The sequence below is a fragment of the Anolis sagrei genome, chromosome 3 (genome assembly GCF_037176765.1).
Source record: "Anolis sagrei isolate rAnoSag1 chromosome 3, rAnoSag1.mat, whole genome shotgun sequence".
Classification (NCBI taxonomy): domain Eukaryota; kingdom Metazoa; phylum Chordata; class Lepidosauria; order Squamata; family Dactyloidae; genus Anolis; species Anolis sagrei.
Genome location: NC_090023.1, coordinates 164,278,198 through 164,299,016, shown reverse-complemented (window position 1 = coordinate 164,299,016; position 20,819 = coordinate 164,278,198). Strand labels below are relative to the sequence as shown.

Here is a 20,819-nt window from a genome sequence, read left to right as displayed (position 1 = left end):
GGTGTCAAAACCAACATTTTTTTTCACAAGAAACAGCATTCCCCATCCGGAAAATTATGTTTTTGCACAGGAATATGCTTTTCTGAATACTAAACGCTGTCCCCTCACTGAAAATATTTTGTGCACAAAAATCCATATGGGAGAATTTTGTGCAGAATTAATTTTGACCTGTGGAGGTTCTCATTAAATATTCCTCACATTCTTATGAATAGGACAAAGGACCTATGGCCACCATCTAATATTTTAAATAAAGGATTTTATTTATTTATTTATTTACAGCCATCAGGCGACTCAGAGCGGTTAACAACCAGTATCAACAACACAGTACAGAATCATTAATCATTTAAAACAGTAATATCAATTAATTAACATCAAAACATCAATACAACAATCCATCACGTCTCATCAATAGAATCAGCATCTGATCTCGTTGTACATTAATCCATATTCCAGTAATCAATCAATTACACTGCTTAGTTGAAAGCCTGTTCGAAGAGCCATGTCTTCACTCTCTCCCGGAATGCCAATAAGGAGGGGGCCGATCTAATGTCTGTAGGAAGGGCGTTCCACAGCCGGGGGGCCACTACTGAGAAGGCCCTGTCTCTCGGTCCGCCAGGCGTGCTTGTGAAGCCTGCGGGACCGAAAGCAGGGCCTCCCCAGACGATCTTAACGTCCTAACTGGTTCATAGGAGGAGATGTGTTCAAACAGATAGGTCGGGCCAGAACCGTTTAGGGCTTTAAAGGCTAAAGCCAGCACTTTGAATTGTGCCCGGTAGCAGATTGGCAGCCAGTGGAGCTGGCGCAACAGAGGAGTTGTATGCTCCCTGAGTGCCGCTCCTGTTAGCATCCTGGCTGCCGCTCGTTGGACCATTTGAAGCTTCTGAGCAGTCTTCAGAGGCAACCCCACGTAGAGAGCGTTGCAGTAGTCTATACGGGATGTAACCAGAGCGTGGACTACTGTAGCCAAGTCAGACTTCCCAAGGTACGGGCCTTGGTTTGTAGCAAACAAAATATGGAGCTGCTGGTTTTCCTTCACTCTCCTGTTGTTCCAGAGTGGACGAAATGGTTAACTAAAAATAACTCAATTTTCCCTTATGTTTGTGCTCCCATCTCAGCAGATGTTGACAGTTCCTTGTTTATAACGTTCAGAAACCATTGCAATTTCTTTCAAGATAAATAGAAGTAGGCAAGCATGTGTTCTCTTTGATCCTTTCCTCCAGCAGCACTGAAATAGACTCCTAACCTCTTCTTTTGAATTGTTGCTTTCTTTGAAAGGATGCTGAAGATTTTAATGATGTCTGTGTATCTGGTGCTCAAAACAGCTTTTTTAACATTTCAGTATACACTGACTTTACTAAAAATCATTTGATTAATACTTGATGTTGCAAGATTCCTCGGGACCTTGAAAAGACTTCTGGACTTGATATCTCTAAAATTATAATGTAACTTATATGTAAAGAATAATTATGGGCCAAGCTTGAACTAGATTCAAATACTAGCTTCTACATCGGCTTAATCAAGACGTGAATTAGGTCTTCTTGTTTTGAGTTGCACATGCTTAATGGACATATGAATGGGATATCTAAAAAATCTGTTTTTAGAAAATCCAGCATAGAAGACAGGGAGGGAGGGAGAGGGACTGAGAGAGTGCAATGAGGACGGACAGATTTTATTTATTATTTACTTATTTACAGCTTTTATATTCCGCCCTTCTCACCCCGCAGGGGACTCAGGCCGGATTACAGTGTACACATATATGGCCAATTTTTGACATACAAACATATACAGACATAGACAGAGGCTATTTAACTTTTTCTGGCTGCCAGGGGAGCTGTTGCGTTCATCGTCCATCTGCAACGCTGATGAAGCACTTCCACATTCCCCGCATGCTTCCCCGCTGGAATGCTTTGCTGGAGCTCAGCTAAAGGACAGTATGCTGGCACCGGGATTGTGGCGCAGCTGGTTGAGTGTCAGCTGCATTAAGATCACTCTGACCAAAAAGGTCATGAGTTTGAAGCCAGCCCGGGTTGGAGTGGGTTTCCAACCAATTGTGTGTAGCCTGTTGTCGACCTTTGCAACCTGAAAGACAGTTGCATCTGTCAAGTAGGAAAATTAGGTACCATCTTAAAGTGTGGGGAAGCTAAATTAACTGATTTATGAGGCCGTAAAGAAGACTCCAGCAAAGCATTCCACCGGGGAAGCTTGCGGGGAATGCGGAAGTGCTTCAGCAGCGTCGCAGATGGACGATGAAAGCGACAGCTCCCCTGGCGGCCAGAAAAAGTTAAATAGCCTCTGTGTATGTCTGTATATGTTTGTATGTCAAAAATTGGCATTGAATGTTTGCCATATATGTGTACACTGTAATCCGCCCTGAGTCCCCTGCGGGGTGAGAAGGGCGGAATATAAAAGCTGTAAATAATAAATAAATAAATAAATATATTTAAAGCAGATGATTCCACCCCCCCCCCCCAGAAATAAATAAATAAATATATTTAAAGCAGATGATTCCACCCCCACCCCCCAGAAAGCTTATGTATTTCAGCATCAACATTGTTGAAACATCAACAATACCACCCAGTGTTCAGCCCTTTCATCTGCTTGCGTGGTTTGCTACCCTAGTTTGCCATGAATGCTAGTGGTTAATTATAACACAAACACATATGGGTGGATTGGTTCTAAATTAAGGAGTTTATTTTCTCTTTCTGGAGGAGTAAATTGCATCTGTCTGGGCAACAATGGGGGAGCTACTTCATTTGTAATCCTCTTCATTCTCCTAATACTTGTAGTTTGCCAACGCTGAGTCATAGAATCATAGAATCCAGTCCAACCCTCTGCCAAGAAGCAGGAATATTGCATTCAAATCACCCCTGACAGATGGCCATCCAGCCTCTGTTTAAATGCTTCCAAAGAAGGAGCCTCCACCACACTCCCGGGCAGAGAGTTCCACTGCTGAACGGCTCTCACAGTCAGGAAGTTCTTCCTCAAGTTCAGATGGAATTTCCTCTCTTGTAGTTTGAAGCCATTGTTTCAACAAGCCAGAAAACAAGCTTGCTCCCTCCTCCCTGTGAGTTCCTCTCACATATTTATACATGGCTATCATATCTCCTCTCAGCCTTCTCTTCTTCAGGCTAAACATGCCCAGCTCCTTAAGCCGCTCCTCATAGGGCTTGTTCTCCAGACCCTTGATCATTTTAGTCACCCTCCTCTGGACACATTCCAGCTTGTCAGTCGTGAACTTTCTCAGAATCTTCTTAGGGATCTCTAATGGCAGGAGAGAAACATTTCTCAGGGGTTATAAAATCCATAGCCACCTTTACAGATTTTCTGCTGCCATGCTACCGCTAAAGGAGAATGATTGGTATGTTCTAAAGTGCACCCAGAAAAATAGTGAGTCCCAACAAGCTTTGACTAAGTGATTGTTACAAATTTTTGATTCATACAGGGGGTTCACATGTTCCCTTATAGCTAGTCCACACTCCCCCAAAATGCTTAGGACATTATTAATAGGCTTGGTTGATTAAAAAAAATGATTCAAAACTCATTTTGGATTTAGGGAACACTGGTGGTTTGATTCGGAATTGAATTCCAAATTTTCCCCCCAAAAATTAGAACTTTCCGAACTTTCAGAATTGCTTTGTTAATGACGAATGCGATTGCGCAATGTATGGGATTTGTAATGTCCTTTGTGGTAATGCACAACAAACAAACAAAGAAAAAAAAAGAAACAGCTCTGAGAGCTTTGTGGGCCTTTTGAGCAGATTTTACCAGTTAGGGAAGTATAGGCAGGAAAGAAACTGGGCTTTCTGGTGTCTTCTTAGGCAACTCATAGCAACAGCCCTTCTCCCAGCCCAGGCATGTAGCTGGGGGGGGGGGGGGCTTTGGGGGCTTCAGCCCCCCCCCCCCCCCAAATTCTCATGATGGTCTGCGAAAAGGCCTTACTGGTACATTATTTAGACTGTTATGTTTATTCATATCATGATCTGATCACCATGCTCAATATATCTCATATGCATGGGGCTATTGGGGTAACGATACAAAAGGTTTGCTAGGGTAGACCCTTTTTCACTTAGACTAAGCCCCCCCGAATCAAACTCACCCCCCCCCCGAATCAAAATCCTGGCTACGGGCCTGTCCCAGCCCTTCTTCCTTTCTACTTGCTTGCTTGCCCACCGTACTCTTCTTCCAACCTCCCTTCCCTTAGTCTTTGTCTTTGCCCCTTCCCCTTTCTCCCTTCTCTTCCTGGCTCTGAATGAGCCTCTGAGCCATGTGCTCCCCTTTATATACAGCAATGGCAGCCAGTACCGAAACCCCTTCCCAAAACTTCTCCCCTGATTGGTTGGGAGGGGAGGCAAGGAGCCTCTCAGCCTTCTAGCAGGTTAAAGGGCTGAAAATATGCTGAATTATTTCTGACTCACTTCCTGAGTTGTAACAAAAATGGCGGAGAAAGCTTTGAAAGGGCAAAAGGACTTCCGGTTTTTTAAATGCTTCGAAATCGCTTCAAAAAGGTAACTTTAATGAAATTATTACGAGTGACGAGTAATCCGATATGCTCTATCCATGCCTAATTATTACACAAGACTCGCAAACTGACCTTCTCATGCAGTTCAAAGCTGACAAGCTACCATGGCCACAAAATGCACACCACCAATGCGTGCTGCAATGTGCATCAAAGGTGATACAGTGCTTTAAAAAAGGTCCCAGGTGATCCAAAAATGTGCTGCAACAGATCATGTGAGCATATTTTCAGCCCTTTAACCTGCTGGCCGCCATTGCTGTATATAAAGGGGAGCAGATGGCTCAGAGGCTCATTCGGAGCCAGGAAGAGAAGGGAGAAGGGAGAAGGGGGGGAAGACAAAGACTAAGGGAAGGGAGGTTGGAAGAAGAGCACGGTGGGCAAGCAAGCAAGTAGAAAGGAAGAAGGGCTGGGAGAAGGGCTGTTGCCTGCCGTGCTTGGCTGCCTTCCTGTTTCTTTTTTTCTTTGTTTGTTTGCTGTGAGTTGCCCTCAGTCACAACTTGCTTCTATTACTTCTGCAGCAGGGCTACAAGTAGGGAAACACCGCGCATATCTTATTTCTTGTGCAAAATATATATATATGAAAGAACAAATATAGTATTTCAAATGAAGAACAGTTTTGACCAACATAAACCTACCAGTATTTCAATGGGAAATGTGGGCCTGCTTTTTGCTGATGAGATAGTCAAGATAATTGGGATTGTTGTTGTGTGCCTTCAAGTCATTTCATATTTAGAGGGATCCTAAGTCTAAATTTAGCCCAGGGGTTGCGTAAATGAGGGCTGCATCTTATTTTCTCTGTGTACTTTGCTAATTTTATTAGGCTGTTGCAATTTTGCTTCTGGAGTGTTACTCTTAGGGTGCGTATACACAGCCTCCAATGATGTTCTCAAAGCTGGGGCAGGCTTATATGAGAGGAGGTGGTCTTTCTTTATTTTGAGAGACTGGGAAATTAAACATACAGAGCATGCACATGGACCCATTCCTCCTCCCCAACATTGCTACGCCTCCCACGTGGTTTGGCTGGTGAATGATTCAGATTGTTGGGAACATTTGCATCATGGCCAGATGCTTGTGTCAGATTGTGGAGCTAGAATATTGCATTGGGTATTCAGGACTGAAATGAGAAATGGATCAAGCATGAAACAGTAGCTAGAGGGGCTGCTAAGAGATAAACAGCCTTATACTCATTTTTTTTTGTGCAAAGGGTGACAAAGATCTTTTAATATTGTATTGGTGGGAAATGAAAAGTGGGCATTGCCTGGCTGAACCTGCAGCAGCCACTCAAAATGAAATTTCTCCTTATCCAAAGCCAAACCAAAAAGGTCTGGATGAGGGCTAACAAATTGAAACTGAATCCAGACAAGACAGAGGTACTCTTGGTTAGGCTTGGGCAGTTTCGTTCGTTAATTTCGTAATTTGTTATTAATTAGTATTTAAATTAGCTTACGATCCAATATTGAGCCATGCAGGAATAGTGTGAGGAGTAAATTAGATTCGAAACAATTTTTTCAATTTATTTCGTAATTATTTTGTTATTATTTTGTAATTATTTCGAAATTATTTCGTAATTATTTCGTAATTATTTTCGCATGTCTGGTGCAAGTTTTATAGTTGTTGTTTGTTTTATCACACCAACAGTCAACAACAGAGGGAGAGGGAAGCTTCAGAAGTTCCCCCTGTCCCATTTGGAGGTTTTTTTTTTTTAGCATATTGCGCAATTGCATCCGCCATTAACGAATCAATTCGTAATTTTACGAAATTTCGTATATTTCGAAATTTTTAAAAGGAAAATTTCGGAATTATTTAAAAAAACGAAACGCAAGGGCCCCCTAAAAACAAAACGAGTTTAGAACCAAATTTTTCTGTGGTTACCCAAGCCTACTTCTGGTCAGTCATAAGGCCGAACAGGGCATACAGCCTGTGTTGGACGGGGTTACACTCCCCCTGAAGATACAGGTTCGCAGTGTGGGTGTGATCCTGGACTCATTGATGAGCCTGGAACCCCAGGTTTCGGTGGTGACCAGGGGAGCATTCGCACAATTAAAACTTGTGCGCCAGTTGCGCCCGTACCTTGGGAAGTCTGACTTGGCCACTGTAGTCACTCTTGTTACATCCCGTATAGACTACTGCAACGCTCTCTACGTGGGGTTGCCTTTGAAGACTGTCCAAAAGCTTCAACTGGTCCAGTGGACAGCAGCCAGATTGTTAACTGGAGTGGCTCTCAGGGAGCATACAACCCCTTGTTGCGCCAGCTCCACTGGCTGCCAGTTTGCTACCGGGCACAATTCAAAGTGCTGGTACTAGCCTATAAAGCCCTAAATGGTTCTGGCCCAACTTACCTGTCTGAACGTATCTCCCCTTATGAACCATCTAGGACCTTGAGATCTTCCGAGGGGGCCCTGCTCTCGGCCCCACCTTTGTCACAGGTATGTTTGGTGGGGGCAAGAGACAGGGCCTTCTCAGTGGTGGCCCTCCAGCTATGGAATGCTCTCCCTAGAGATATTAGATCTGCCCCTTCCCTCTTAACATTTCGGAAACAAGTCAAAACATGGCTGTTTGAGCAAGCGTTCACAAACACACAGTAGCGGATACAGGTAATTGACATAGGAAATGGGCGACTGACTATGGAATTGGACAATGCTTGACAATAAGGAGACGCCAATGATGTTGTTTGTTGTTGTTGTGTTATGTAATATTAATGCTTATATGGTTATATTGTATTTGATACTATGTATACTGTTTTGTTGGAAACCGCCTTGAGTTGCCGATTGGCTGAGAAAGGCAGTATACAAATACAGTAAATAAATAAATAAATAAATAAATAAATCATAGAATCATAGAGTTGGAAGAGACCTCATGGGCCATCCAGTCCAACCCCTTGCCAAGAAGCAGGAATATTGCATTCAAATCACCCCTGACAGATGGCCATCCAGCCTCTGTTTAAAAGCTTCCAAAGAAGGAGCCTTCACCACACTCCGGGGCAGAGAGTTCCACTGCTGAACGGCTCTCACAGTCAGGAAGTTCTTCCTCATGTTCAGATGGAATCTCCTCTCTTGAAGTTTGAAGCCATTGTTCGGCGTCCTAGTATCCAAGGAAGCAGAAAACAAGCTTGCTCCCTCCTCCCTGTGGCTTCCTCTCACATATTTATACATGGCTATCATATCATCATCATCACCATCATCATCACGTTATTTCTTAAGTAGTCGCTCTCCACCAAAGTTCTTCAAGCGACTTACAATTTAAAATAGCTTATATGCAATATAAAACATTCAATATAAAGACATTCAACATAAAAACATTCAACATAAAAACATTCAGCAGTGACTATGGCAAAATTTGATCCGATTACTTAAATGCACAACCAAACAGCCAAGTCTTGATCGCCTTTACAAAAGGTCGCAACTCTGACATTGCTCTAATACTGTATATGCAGGCAATGAGTTCCACAGAATTGGAGCATAGATCGAAAAAGCTCTACACCTTGTAGCTTCCAAATGTGCCTCCCTAGGACCCGGTATGTATAGGAGATTTTCCTGGGTGGATCGAGGTGACCACTGATGGGGAAAAGGAATGAGGCGGTCCCTAAGATATCTCCTCTCAGCCTTCTCTTCTTCAGGCTAAACATGCCCAGCTCCATAAGCCGCTCCTCATAGGGCTTGTTCTCCAGACCCTTGATCATTTAAATAAACCTATGTTTTAAAATGGAAAGAAACGAAATATTTAACCCTTTGCTTCCATCAATTTCTTGTGCGGCATGCTAAAGAGAGGAGATTCGGTCTCTCCCACCTTTTATGAATGGTGGTTTGGGAGGGGCCTCATGTCAGTAGATCCAGCCATCATCACAAGGAACCAATGAAATTCTTCCATCAGATTTTGCCCTAGACTGAGAGTAAAACTGCCAGCTTCTCAGCCTGGATTTCTTGAACAAATCTTTTTTTGCTGATGAAATTAGTCTTCCTTTGTGTCATAAGTAATCCTGATCAGTGCAGATAAATGGAGGATGTGAAGAGGTGTAATGAAAGTACGTCTGTGCAGTTGTCCTGAGCTGAGTGAGCAAAAAAAGTGCTTTTCTGCAGACAAGGATCGAGGAAGTGACAATTGGATCGTTGCCGTTTTCTCCCTCCCTCTACAGCCCAATGTTCTGTTTTTGCCTGCAGAAATCTTTGCTGAAGCTGCAGGCTCTTGAAACTGACATTTGCTCTGCCTTTTTGCCAAACCAGGAAGAAAGCTCTCAGCTGCCGGCTTTGAAGGATCCCATCACTTCCTCCGTCCCAACTAGCGCACAAGTCGATGGGGACAATTGCGGAGGTAAGAAGGCTTCTTCGTGAATGGCGTGTCCTTGTTTTCTCCTTGAAAAGGCTGCTCGTCAGTCTATGGCTTCTTGATTGTGAAAGACTGCAGAGAGGTTGGGGTTGATGCATAATTTGAGGTCACCAAGATTGTGAAAATGTCAAGAGAAAAATGCATTTTCCTCTGGTTTCACGCGATTACTTTGGAGCGGGAAGAGCAGTGTATTACATTTTTATTCACCCCACCCATTTACCCTGGTGAATTTTGCATTTCCAGTTCAAATACTATTAGAACTATGCTCATATGTGACATTTTAAAGCGTGTGTTTCTCTCCCTCCTCACTCTACACTTCTGTCTAGCCGGCATTGTTTCTTCCGTCCTTTTTATTGATTACCAATCGACTGCCTCTGCAGAGAAAGTGAAACTCTGAAAAGCCATATGTTGTTTTTCATTACTAACTAGCTTGGGGACCCGGCGCTGCCCGGGTTATTTGAGAAAGGCATTGTTTGTTTTGTGAAGTTTGGTAATATCAGTTTGGTAATGTGTAATGCTATTTCTTAGGGGAAAACAGTCTTACTTTTTGGGTTTTTTTTTAAAAAAAAAACGAATGGTCCCATTAGAAAATACATAAGGTTGTGGGTGAACTACAATTTCCAGAATTGTGGGTCAGTCCTTCCCAAACCCTGCCATTACTTAAAGTTGGTCATGTTGGGTCTGTGTGCCAAGTTTAGTCCAGATCTGACAGCAGCTGGGTTCAGTGATATCTAGATAAGGGTGAACTACAACTCCCAGATCCCCAGGGCAATCACCCCCAAGCCCAGCCAGTATGCACAATTGGCCATGTTGGTGCTGTGTGGCAAGTTTGGCCCAGATCCATTGTTGGCTGGGTTCACTGTTCTTTGGATAAGGGTGAACTACAACTCCCAGGGTAATCATAGAATCATAGAATCAAAAAGTTGGAAGAGACCTCATGGGCCATCCAGTCCAACCCCCTGCCAAGAAGCAGGAATATTGCATTCAAATCACCCCTGACAGATGGCCATCCAGCCTCTGTTTAAAAGCTTCCAAAGAAGGAGCCTCCACCACGCTCCAGGGCAGAGAGTTCCACTGCTGAACAGCTCTCACAGTCAGGAAGTTCTTCCTCATGTTCAGATGGAAGATGTAGGTTGGCACCACTTGTGAGTTCCAGGTCTATTGTTGGTGCAGTTCAGAGTGCTCTTAGATTGCACGTGAACTATGCATCCCAGTCCCTACAACTATAAATCATGGTGATTTCTCTCCAAACGTCTCCAGTATGATCAGTTGCAGATCAATGCCTCTGTTTGCTGTGTGCCATAGGAAAGGGTTGGAAAGGGACAAGGGAGAAGCAGTGGGTGGGGGTCATGCAAATGGAGAGAGAAAGGAACACTGGGATGTGCTCGCTATAACCTGCAATGTCCTTCGACAGAGTGGCTTGCTGTCTTCTCAGCACTGGGAACAATAGCCTATTTGTGGAGGCCAAAGGCTATCTGTGTGAACAGACACCTATGCCACATACACACATACAGATTTTCACTTTTATTATGTGTATAGATGACTGTCTTCTTCATCAAGCATATTATTTCTAGGTTCTTGTGGGTTTTTTCGGGCTATATGGCCATGTTCTAGAGGCATTTCTCCTGACGTTTCGCCTGCATCTATGGCAAGCATCCTCAGAGGTAGTGAGGTCACCTCACTACCTCTGAGGATGCTTGCCATAGATGCAGGCGAAACGTCAGGAGAAATGCCTCTAGAACATGGCCATATAGCCCGAAAAAACCCACAAGAACCTAGTGATTCCAGCCATGAAAGCCTTCGACAATACATATTATTTCTGTCCATCTCTCTCCCTCTATCCCCCTTGTTCCCTCCCTCTCCACACTCACTATAAATCAATTGCTGGAAATAAATGGATTGAAGGCTGGGGATTTATTTCTGACATTCCAGAGCTCATAACCACACAGATGGCATGAGCTGGATCCTTGGGTTCAGGCAGAAGGCAAAATCTCTGTGTACGAAAAATAGGTCATAGTTAACAAGACTAATATAGCAAGCAGATGAGCTGTAGGCAAGCTTAAAATTTGTAGACTGTGTGTGGCTTCCATTAAGGCAAATGGGTCAGTATTCCATGGCCTAATCCCATGGTAATGTTTGTAGATAAATAAATGGACTGTAACAGACTAGCTTATTTCCAAAGCTTTGTCTGTGGGTGGTCATTTTGCAAAGGCTAATCTCTTTCTCTTTCTAAGAATCTCACAGATTAATTTGGCTGTTCTGTCATTTCACATCTTGAAAGAAAGTGCTGCAAAAAAAGCCCACTGTGTTTTGTGGAACCATTACAGAGGTCGTCATTTTCTGGTCCCAATTCAAGGTGCAGGTGCTCACCTACAAAGCCCCTAACGGTTTGGGACCTGCCTACCTGCGTGACCGCATCTCCGTCTATGAACCCGCACGCTCTCTTCGTTCATCCAGAGAGACCCTGCTCATGATCCCACCTGTGCGATTGGTGGGGATGAGGGACAGGGCCTTCTCTGTGGTAGCCCCCTGACTCTGGAACTCCCTCCCCAAGGACATCAGACAAGCCCCTACGTTGGCAGTCTTTAGGAAGAGCTTGAAGACCTGGCTATTCCAGTGTGCCTTTCCAGAATAGGAAAACCCCCGCAACACGTCCCAAAAGCACTTTATTAGAGATTAAGATTGTCCGCACATTGCACCCATCCAAAAATCCTTATATATCACTCAGCATACTCAGCACTTTTTAATCTGTACCCATTACATTTGCCCGACCTAGTTTTTATTGTATCACGGTGTGTTGTTTTATTGTTTACTGTTATTGCTTTAATGTTTTTGATTTGCTTTTGGTTTATATGTAATTGTTATATTGTTGTTTTATTGTGGCCTTGGCCTTTGTAAGCCGCATCGAGTCCTTCGGGAGATGCTAGCGGGGTACAAATAAAGTTAATAATAATAATTTATTATTATTATTATTATTATTATTATTATTATTATTATTATTAAACTTTATTTGTGCCCCGCTAGCATCTCCTGGAGAACTCGATGCGGCTTACACAGGCCGAGGCCTCAACACACAACAATAATCATTAGATTTGTTCCATTTAAGGCAAAAAAAGGCAAGAATATTTGGTTCTTTTGGGAAACATGTTCTATTTTTATCTCAAAGGTTTGAGATTGCTGTGTCTTAATTTTAAAAGAGTAGAAAATATTCTGCTTTTGAAATTTCTGAATCATGAAAGTGAGATCATGTGGAGAGGAGACTTTTTTTGTCCTGTCAGGAGTGACTTGAGAAACTGCAAGTCACTTCTGGTGTGAGAGAATTGGCCGTCTGCAAGGACGTTGCCCAGGGGACGCTTGGATGATTTGATGTTTTTATCGTCCTTGTGGGAGGCATGTCCCCGCATGAGGAGCTGGAGCTGATAGAGGGAGCTCATCCACGCTCTCCCCAGTTTCGAACCTGTGATCTTCAGTCCTGCCAGCACCGGGGGCTCCTTTTGGAGAGGAGATAAACAGAAAAGATACACCCGTTGTGCTTATTATTATTATTATTATTAAACTTTATTTGTACCCCGCTAGCATCTCCCGAAGGACTTGATGCGGCTTACAAAGGCCAAGGCCTCAACACAACAACAGCAAAACAATAACAATACAATTCAAAGCAAATTAAAAACATAAGCAATAACAAGACATCACATCATTACGCAGTAAAACGAGGGCCGGGCCAGTGATGGGTACAGGTTAAAAAGTGCTGGGTGGGCAGGTGGTATGTTGGATTTCTGGGCAAGTGCAATGTGCAGAGAGTCTTAAACTCTAATAAAGTGCTTCTGGGACATAGTGCTGGAGGTTATCCTAATCTGGAAAGGCACATCGGAATAGCCAGGTCTTCAAGTTCTTCCTAAAGACTGCCAATGTTGGTGCTAGTCTAATGTCTTTGGGGAGGGTGTTCCAGAGTCGGGGGGCAACCACAGAGAAAGACAAACACAACACCGGCATTGTGGCGCAGCTGGCTGAGTGTCAGCTGCATTAAGATCACTCTGACCAAAAGGTCATGAGTTCGAAGCCAGCCCGGGTTGGAGTGGGTTTCCAACCAATTGTGTAGCCTGTTGTTGACCTGTGCAACTTGAAAGACAGTTGCATCTGTCAAGTAGGAAAATTAGGTACCACCTTAAAGTGTGGGGAGGCTAAATTAACTAATTTATGAGGCCATAAAAAAGACTCCAGCAAAGCACTCCAGCAAAAAAGCATGCAGGGAATGCGGAAGTACTTCATCAGTGTCGCAGATGGACGATGAAAGCGACAGCTCCCCTGGCGGCCAGAAAAAGTTAAATAGCCTCTGTATATGTTTTATGTTAAAATTAGCATTGAATGTTTGCCATATATGTGTACACTGTAATCTGCCCTGAGTGCCCTGCGGGGTGAGAAGGGCGGAATATAAAAGCTGTAAATAAATAACAATAAATATTAGACCTCTGGACTGTGACCACAGTACACAGTACATAAAATATCACAGATGTTACACAAGCATTAAAAGATAGCCCTCTACAGATGTTATCTGAGCAGAAAAATGAATAATCTGGGTATATCCTACTTGAGTTCTTTGAAACCCACAATATTTCAGAAGGGCTTCATGTGGTGGCACAGAGATGTAGCTGGTACCAATGGGGGTGCTTGAGGGCATTGCCCCTTATAAAATGCTTCCCCCAATTAAAATTTCCTTCAGTCCCCAAATTTCTATCACTGCAGTCAGGCCCGTAGCCAGGATTTCATTTTGGGGGAGGGGGGCTGAATTTTTTTCAGGGGGGGGGGGTTCGGGGGGGCTGAGTTTTGGGGGGGGGGCTGAGTCTGAGCGAAAGAGGGTCTACCCTAGCAAACCTTTTGTATCATTACCCCAATACCCCCATGCATATGGGATATATTGAGTATAGTGATCAGATCATGATATGAATAAACATAACAGTTTAAGTAATGCACCAGTAAGGCCTTTTTGCAAACCACCATGAGAATTTCGGGGGGGGGGGGGGCTGAAGCCCCCTGAGCCCCCCCCCCTCCCCCCCGGCTACATGCCTGACTGCAGTAAACAGTAAAGCAGTAAAGAGGCTGTCTGAATGGGCCCTGAAACAACTATTCTGAAATTATTAATTAAGTTGCCTATTTTAATCTGTCAGGTGGCTGGTTTCATAACTTTTTGGATTCATGTTTACAGTCTATACTGACAAAATGTGAGCTCCGAAAACTACCTTTCAGCCAGCGAGTGCTGCAGCTGAAAGGTTTTCCTAGTGCTATAGATCCAGGAACTAGGAAATGATGACTGCAGCCTTCTCCCTGTCATGGGGCATGTTGAGAACAGCTGCAGCAAGATTGGTATGTGTGTATGTGTTTTCGGCTGTGTATGGAATGATGATGAAAAGATCAGATGACCAGGTGAAGTAGTAGTAGTAGCAGCAATAGTAACCTGCTTTTCCCCATGGATTGAGGCAGAGAAAAACATCATATTAAAATACAGGCTATCCAAAAAGTTAAAACACATAACCTAGTTAAAACTTAATTGTAAAAAAACATATTCAATCAATATATATCTAAACATCCAATTCATGATTTAAAATCTATAATGTAAAAATTTCCAAGATATGCTGCTGAGTATGCATGCCCGGTGTGGAACACATCTCACCATGCTAAAATGGTGGATGTGGCTCTTAATGAGACATACTGCATCATCACAGGGTATCTGCGCCCTACACCACTGGAGAAATTACACTGTCTAGCTGGTATTGCACCACCTGACATCTGCCGGGAAGTAGCAGCCAATAGTGAAAGGACCAAGGCAGAGACATCTCCAGCCCATCCCTTGTTTGGGTATCAGCCAGCATGTCAACGACTTAAATCAAGAAATAGTTTTCTAAGATCTACAGAGACACTCGCTGGAACACCCCAGCAAGCGAGAGTCCAAAAGTGGCAGGCTCAAACCCAGAACCTCAATCAATGGCTGATACCAAATGAAAGACTCCCCGCTGGGCACACTGAAAACTGGGTGGCTTGGAAGGCGCTGAACAGACTGCGCTCTGGCACCACAAGATGCAGAGCCAACCTTAAGAAATGCGGCTACAAAGTGGAATCCACAACATGCGAGTGCAAATCACAGACCACCTGCTGCAATGCAACCTGAGCCCTGCTACATGCACAATGGAGGACCTCCTTGCAGCAACACCAGAGGCACTCCCAAGTGGCCAGCTACTGGTCAAAGGACATTTAATCAACTACCAAGCTGACAAATTTTGTGTTTTTTCTGTCTGTTTGTTTTTGGTTAAAAATGTAATACAAATGTCTGGTTGCTGATGACACGATAAATAAACCTAGATAGGCCTATCCAAAGAGGCTGGTATTTAATGTTGTTCTAAAATCAAATCTATTCTGGGAGGTCATTCCTTAAACTAGGGGAAGCTGAACAAAAAATCATTTGGATGACCACTGGCAGCTTAGTCCTGTTTGAGTGGAGGAAACCTTTTGGTTGGAAGAGTGCTTAAGAGATATATTTTTGGGAAGTATTGTTGGCAGAAATTGATACAATGATGGACTTCTGTTGTTTTGGCCACATCTGCCTGTTCAGGATCATAGAATCATTGATTTGGAAGAGACCTCGTGGGCCATCCAGTCCAACCCCCTGCCAAGAAGAAGGAAAATCAATCAGTCAATGATTTATTACGGTCTTATTACGACAGCACACTATAGAATGGGGCACAGGTGCCCAAGGAAGGGAATCACAGTTCCCAAGTAGATCAGATAAAAAAGCAGATTAAAAACATGTTATAAAAGCAACAGATTAAAACACAGACTAAACTTACAGTTTAAAGTGCATATATGAGTCTAAAACCACTGGTAGACTCTAAAGAGGGATGAGAGGGGGAGCATTTACAGCATTTCAGTTATTACAAATCACTCTAGCTGTATTCCCGGCAGGAAGTTGCCTAGCGGAGTCAGTCATCAACCGGCTAATGTTAATTGCTGCTGCACAGAACTTGGCAACACTATGGGTTATTGCAGAGCAGGAGTCCGAGAGCAACAGGAAGGTGTAATATCTTTCAGTGTGCCCTGGATGTTTTAAAAGCCATGGATTGATGACATTTCTAATGCCTCTATAGAATGCACACTGAAGGAGCACATGTTCAGTTGTTTCAATGTAGCCAGACTCACACAGGCATAGTCTCTTCTGGGCAGGGGACTTCCTGACTGTGAGAGCCGTTCAGCTGTGGAACTCTCTGCCCCGGAGTGTGGTGGAGGCTCCTTCTTTGGAAGCTTCTAAACAGAGGCTGGATGGCCATCAGTCAGGGGTGATTTAAATGCAATATTCCTGCTTCTTGGCAGGGGGTTGGACTGGATGGCCCATGAGGTCTCTTCCAGCTCTTTGATTCTATGATTCTATGATTCCGGTACCTCCCCTCCAGTACTCTCGATGGAAGGGCATGGCATCTTGTCAAAGTGAAAGCTCTTCGGTGTTTAGGCACTTCCAGGTTTGCTAAGTAAGCCATGGGAGCGATGAGATATCTGTTATCTTTGCTAATGTTGAATGTTGGAGAGCAGGCTAAGTCTGATTGTCACTCTATTGAGCGTGGTCTACTCCATGAGGTTACAACAGAAGGAAAATCGCATTCAAAGCACCCCTGATAGCCGTCCAGCCTCTGAATCTTGTAGTCTGTTTACAAAAGGTTTTTAAAAAAGTTAGAGCACTGATGAATTCATTTTCTTTGATGATTAATGATAATGTGTTAGCGTTAGTATTTCAAAAATTTGGCATAGCATTGTCAGTTCTGCCAAATCTGTCACTCCTTCTCACCTGTCACCAAGGAGGCTGTCCAAACCTTGAACTGGTGCTTGGCTGCTGTGTCGGACTGGATGAGAGCTAACAAATTGAAACTGAATCCAGACAAGACAGAGGTCCTACTGGTCAGTCGTAAGGCCGAACAGGGCATAGGGTTGCAGCCTGTGTTAGACGGGGTTACACTCCCTCTGAAGACGCAGGTTCGCAGCTTGGGAGTGATCCTGGACTCATCGCTGAGCCTGGAACCCCAGGTCTCGGCGGTGGCCGGGAGAGCTTTTGTACAATTAAAAAATGTGTGCCAGTTGCACCCGTACCTTGGGAAGTCTGAGCTGGCCACAGTGGTCCATGCTCTTGTTATATCCCGAATAGATTACTGCAACGCACTCTACGTGGGGTTGCCTTTGAAGACTTTTCGGAAACTTCAATTAGTCCAACGGGCGGCGGCCAGATTACTCACCAGAGCATCATACAGGGAACATACCACCCCTCTGTTATGTCAGCTCCACTGGCTGCCGATCCAGTTCCGAGCACAATTCAAAGTGCTGGTTTTGACCTACACAACCCTATACGGCTCCAGCCCAGCGTACCTGTCCGAATGCATCTCCTTCTACATCCCACCTTGGAGTTTAAGATCTTCTGGGGAGGCCCTGCTCTCGGCCCCACCTCTATCACAAGTGAGATTGGTGGGGACGAGGAGCAGGGCCTTCTCGGTGGTGGCCCTTCACCTGTGGAACTCGCTTCCCGGCGAAATTAGGTCATCGACATCCCTCCTGTCTTTTAGAAGGAAACTAAAAACATGGATATGGGACCAGGCCTTTGGGTAATCTGGCAGATAGACAAAGGACAATGACGACTAGAATTGGACAGGATTATGACAATGCAGAATGATTTACAGATTTTGAGCTTGGCGAACGTTGATCATTAGATTGGTTTTTATTAGCTATGATGTATAACTAGATTGTTTTAATTGTGTTATAATTGTTGCTGATATATATTTTATCTTATTATCTGTATTGCTGGCATCAAATTGTGCCTTTTGTAAGCCGCCCTGAGTCCCCCCTCGGGGGTTGAGAAGGGCGGGGTAGAAATGCGCGAAATAAATAAAATAAATCGTGTGGGATACACTCACAGAGAATAAGCATACAAGTTGCCTGTTGATTTATGGTAACCCCATGAATTTTATATATTCTTAGGCAAGGAATACTCACAAAAGGTTTTGCCACAGTACTGTTGGTTTTTCGTACTTACCAAAGTAGGGGCAGGCTATCCAGATGTTGCTGGGCTACAACTCCCATTAGCCAGCATAAACATGGCTGAACAATGTCATAAATTATAATCCAAATAGAGCGTCACAGTTTTAGGAACATCTCCTTGTCACAAAGAAAGCTCAAAGCGGACATTGTATAACATCTGTCTCAGAGGGACAGTCTGTCATGTAGAAATAATCTCCAGATTATCTGGTCTTTGTTGAATACAGTATACATTTGTTATTTTCTGTAATTTCAGTATCATTTCCCTATATACAGGCAGTCCCCAAGTTATGGATAAGATAGGTTCTATAAGTTTGTTCTTAAGTTGAATGTGTATATAAGTATAAACAGGTACATTTTTAAGTGTAACTCCATCCAAATACATATATTATTTAGTTTTGGTTGACATAGAGAAGGGTCAACACCCCTGTAGTGTTTGATTTGTTGTCTGTGCCCCTGTTCAGAATATTTCACCTCACTTTTTATTCCTGTGATCATTGAATTTTGAAAAAAAATGGCTTGTTGTGAAACAAGTGTTGGTGAGAAAGCTTCAGTGGAGACACCTTTCCCCCATGATAACTGTTCTGTCACACGCTGGGCTGTAAACAATTTCCTTTAAGAACAGGACATGCAACCTTTGCCCAGCGGGAAGCCAGGGGGCCTAAAGAGAAGTTCTCAGAGGGTTTTCACCACAAATAGTCTTTAGATGGCTTGTGAAGTACAACAAAGTCCTTTATTAATGAACAATCAAACAGAAACTTCTCTTGTCTTCAGTAAGGTAAGGTAAAGGTTGTCCCCTGACATTAAGTCCAGTCATGTCTGACTCTGGGTTGTGGTGCTCATCTCCATTTCTAAGCTGAATAGCCGGCGTTGTCCATAGACACCTCCAAGGTCATGTGGCCGGCATGACTGCATGGAGCGCCGTTACCTTCCCACCGGAGCGGTACCTATTGATCTACTCACATTTGCACGTTTTCGAACTGCTAGGTTGACAGGAGCTAGGGCTGACAGCGGAAGCTCAAGCCGCTCCCTGGGATCAAACCTGCGACCTTTAGGTCAACAAGCTTAGCAGCTCAGTGCTTTAACCCACTGCGCCACCGGGGGGGGGGGGGTTATTGTCTTCAGTAAAGTTAAGCAAATTATTCCAAGCTTTTAGGCAACTGGTGAATTCTTAATCTTGCCCACGAAGGACAGGCAACTGTCTTCAGTAACTTCTTCTTTAAAGGAAAATCCCCTTTTTAACTTCTCCCAGGCTGACTGTAATCTAACCCTTACTGATGTGGGCTCCGCTACCGGGTCGAACTGCTTCTCGAACGCCGAGTGGACCTACCAGTAAAGGCTTAGATGTTGTCCAGCTAGAGTTCTTTGGTCTTTAGGGCTGTTTTCCTGGAAATTCTTAAAGGTTGAAGCTTTTGTACAGGGGAAGCTTGCACACGTCCTATACATTAGCTTTCCTTGCTGAGACTAACTGAAAAATGGCTCCTTTCCCTTCCCAATAGCCCTGAGCAAGGGGCGGAACCAAACTTAATGATGATGGACTTGCCCTATGACTGCAGCGAAAAGAAGCCACCTATCGGCAGAGTCCCCGAAATCTGGGACTGCAAACAAACATTTAATACAAAGCAAATAAGGTTGGAGCTCCTGGTACAGCTGTACCAGAACAATAACTCTTCCAGGAGTGAATTTCCCTTCCTGGAGGTAGCTTTCTTTCACTTCCTGTTCTCTCACCCCTGTTCTTAACTATGAGTTGTTTGTAACTTGGATGTTTGTAATGTGCGGACTGCCTGTATACTGCACATCTCTACAACTTTTCCTTTTGGCAACTGGAATGCTAGAAATGCAGAATATATTTATTTGAAAGACAGCAGCTTGAGTCTTTTAATCTGAAATAAACCATCAAGGAAGAATTGTGTCAGAGATGATTGATTCAGGATCCTGCATTAAAGAAGCAGTCAATCGGCACTGTTTGAAAGTCTAGGTGGAGAACAGGAGGTCGGGCACTTGTCGTGATATCTGTCAGAATGTTGCATGTTCAGATTTGTTTGTTCTTTAGAGAAATGTATTTGTAGTCCCTTTTCATACACAATGCTTCATTGCCTATGCTGCTTATTTTGTTTCATAAATTGATTAATCTAACACATTTAATTTGAGGCCTTTTCTATCTTGCCATATCCAGGTTGTCTGTTTTTAACTGGCAGTGTAGACTCATATAATGCAGTTCAAAGCAGATAATGTAGATTATTTGCTTTGATAATCTGGATTATATGGCAGTGTAGAAGGGGCCTGAGGGACCTTCTGGAGAAGATTTGGTGGAACATGTTGAGAGATGCAAGGGCAAGGCAAGATGTTCGCAACAAATTTGTGAACATCCTGCGGCTGCGGTGTTTTTGCCCCAACTGTATTCTCCATCTTCATCACTATGATACTTCACTTGTTGATGGGAAGCTGATCATCTATCAGACAGATGGCAAGCTATTCAACCTCAGCAGACAGAAAGCCAAAACCAAGGTTACAACAACATCTGTTATAGAACTCCAGTATGCTGATGACAATGTCATATGGGCGCATTCAGAAGAAGATCTACAAGCCACTCTAAACATTTTCACAGAATCATACGAGAAGATCGACCTGTCATTGAACTTTGAAAAAACCAAGGTGCTGTTCCAGCAGACACCAGCTAACCCCTCTCCAATGCCAGTGATACAACTTAACGATGTAACATTAGAAAATGTTGATCATTTCCGCTACCTTGGCAGCCACCTCTCCACCAAAGTCAACATCGACACCGAAATACAACACCGCCTGAGCTCTGCGAGCACAGCATTTTTTCCGAATGAAGCAGAGAGCGTTTGAGGACCGGGACATCCATAGGGATACCAAGGTGCTTGTTTATAGAGCTACTGTCCTCCCAACCCTG

The 20,819-nt window shown here is 43.7% G+C and overlaps 1 protein-coding gene across 6 annotated transcripts in view; it reads left to right on the top strand.

Moving 5' to 3' along the window:
• The window catches only part of FAM13C (family with sequence similarity 13 member C), a 128,953-nt gene that overhangs the window by 64,981 nt on the left and 43,153 nt on the right, over positions 1 to 20,819 (top strand). For all 6 annotated transcript variants that reach the window (XM_067465648.1, XM_067465647.1, XM_067465646.1 and 3 more), the window contains exon 6: positions 8,737 to 8,824. In XM_067465648.1, the coding sequence (XP_067321749.1) occupies positions 8,737 to 8,824 (88 nt within the window). The remainder of the gene's footprint in view (positions 1 to 8,736; positions 8,825 to 20,819) is intronic.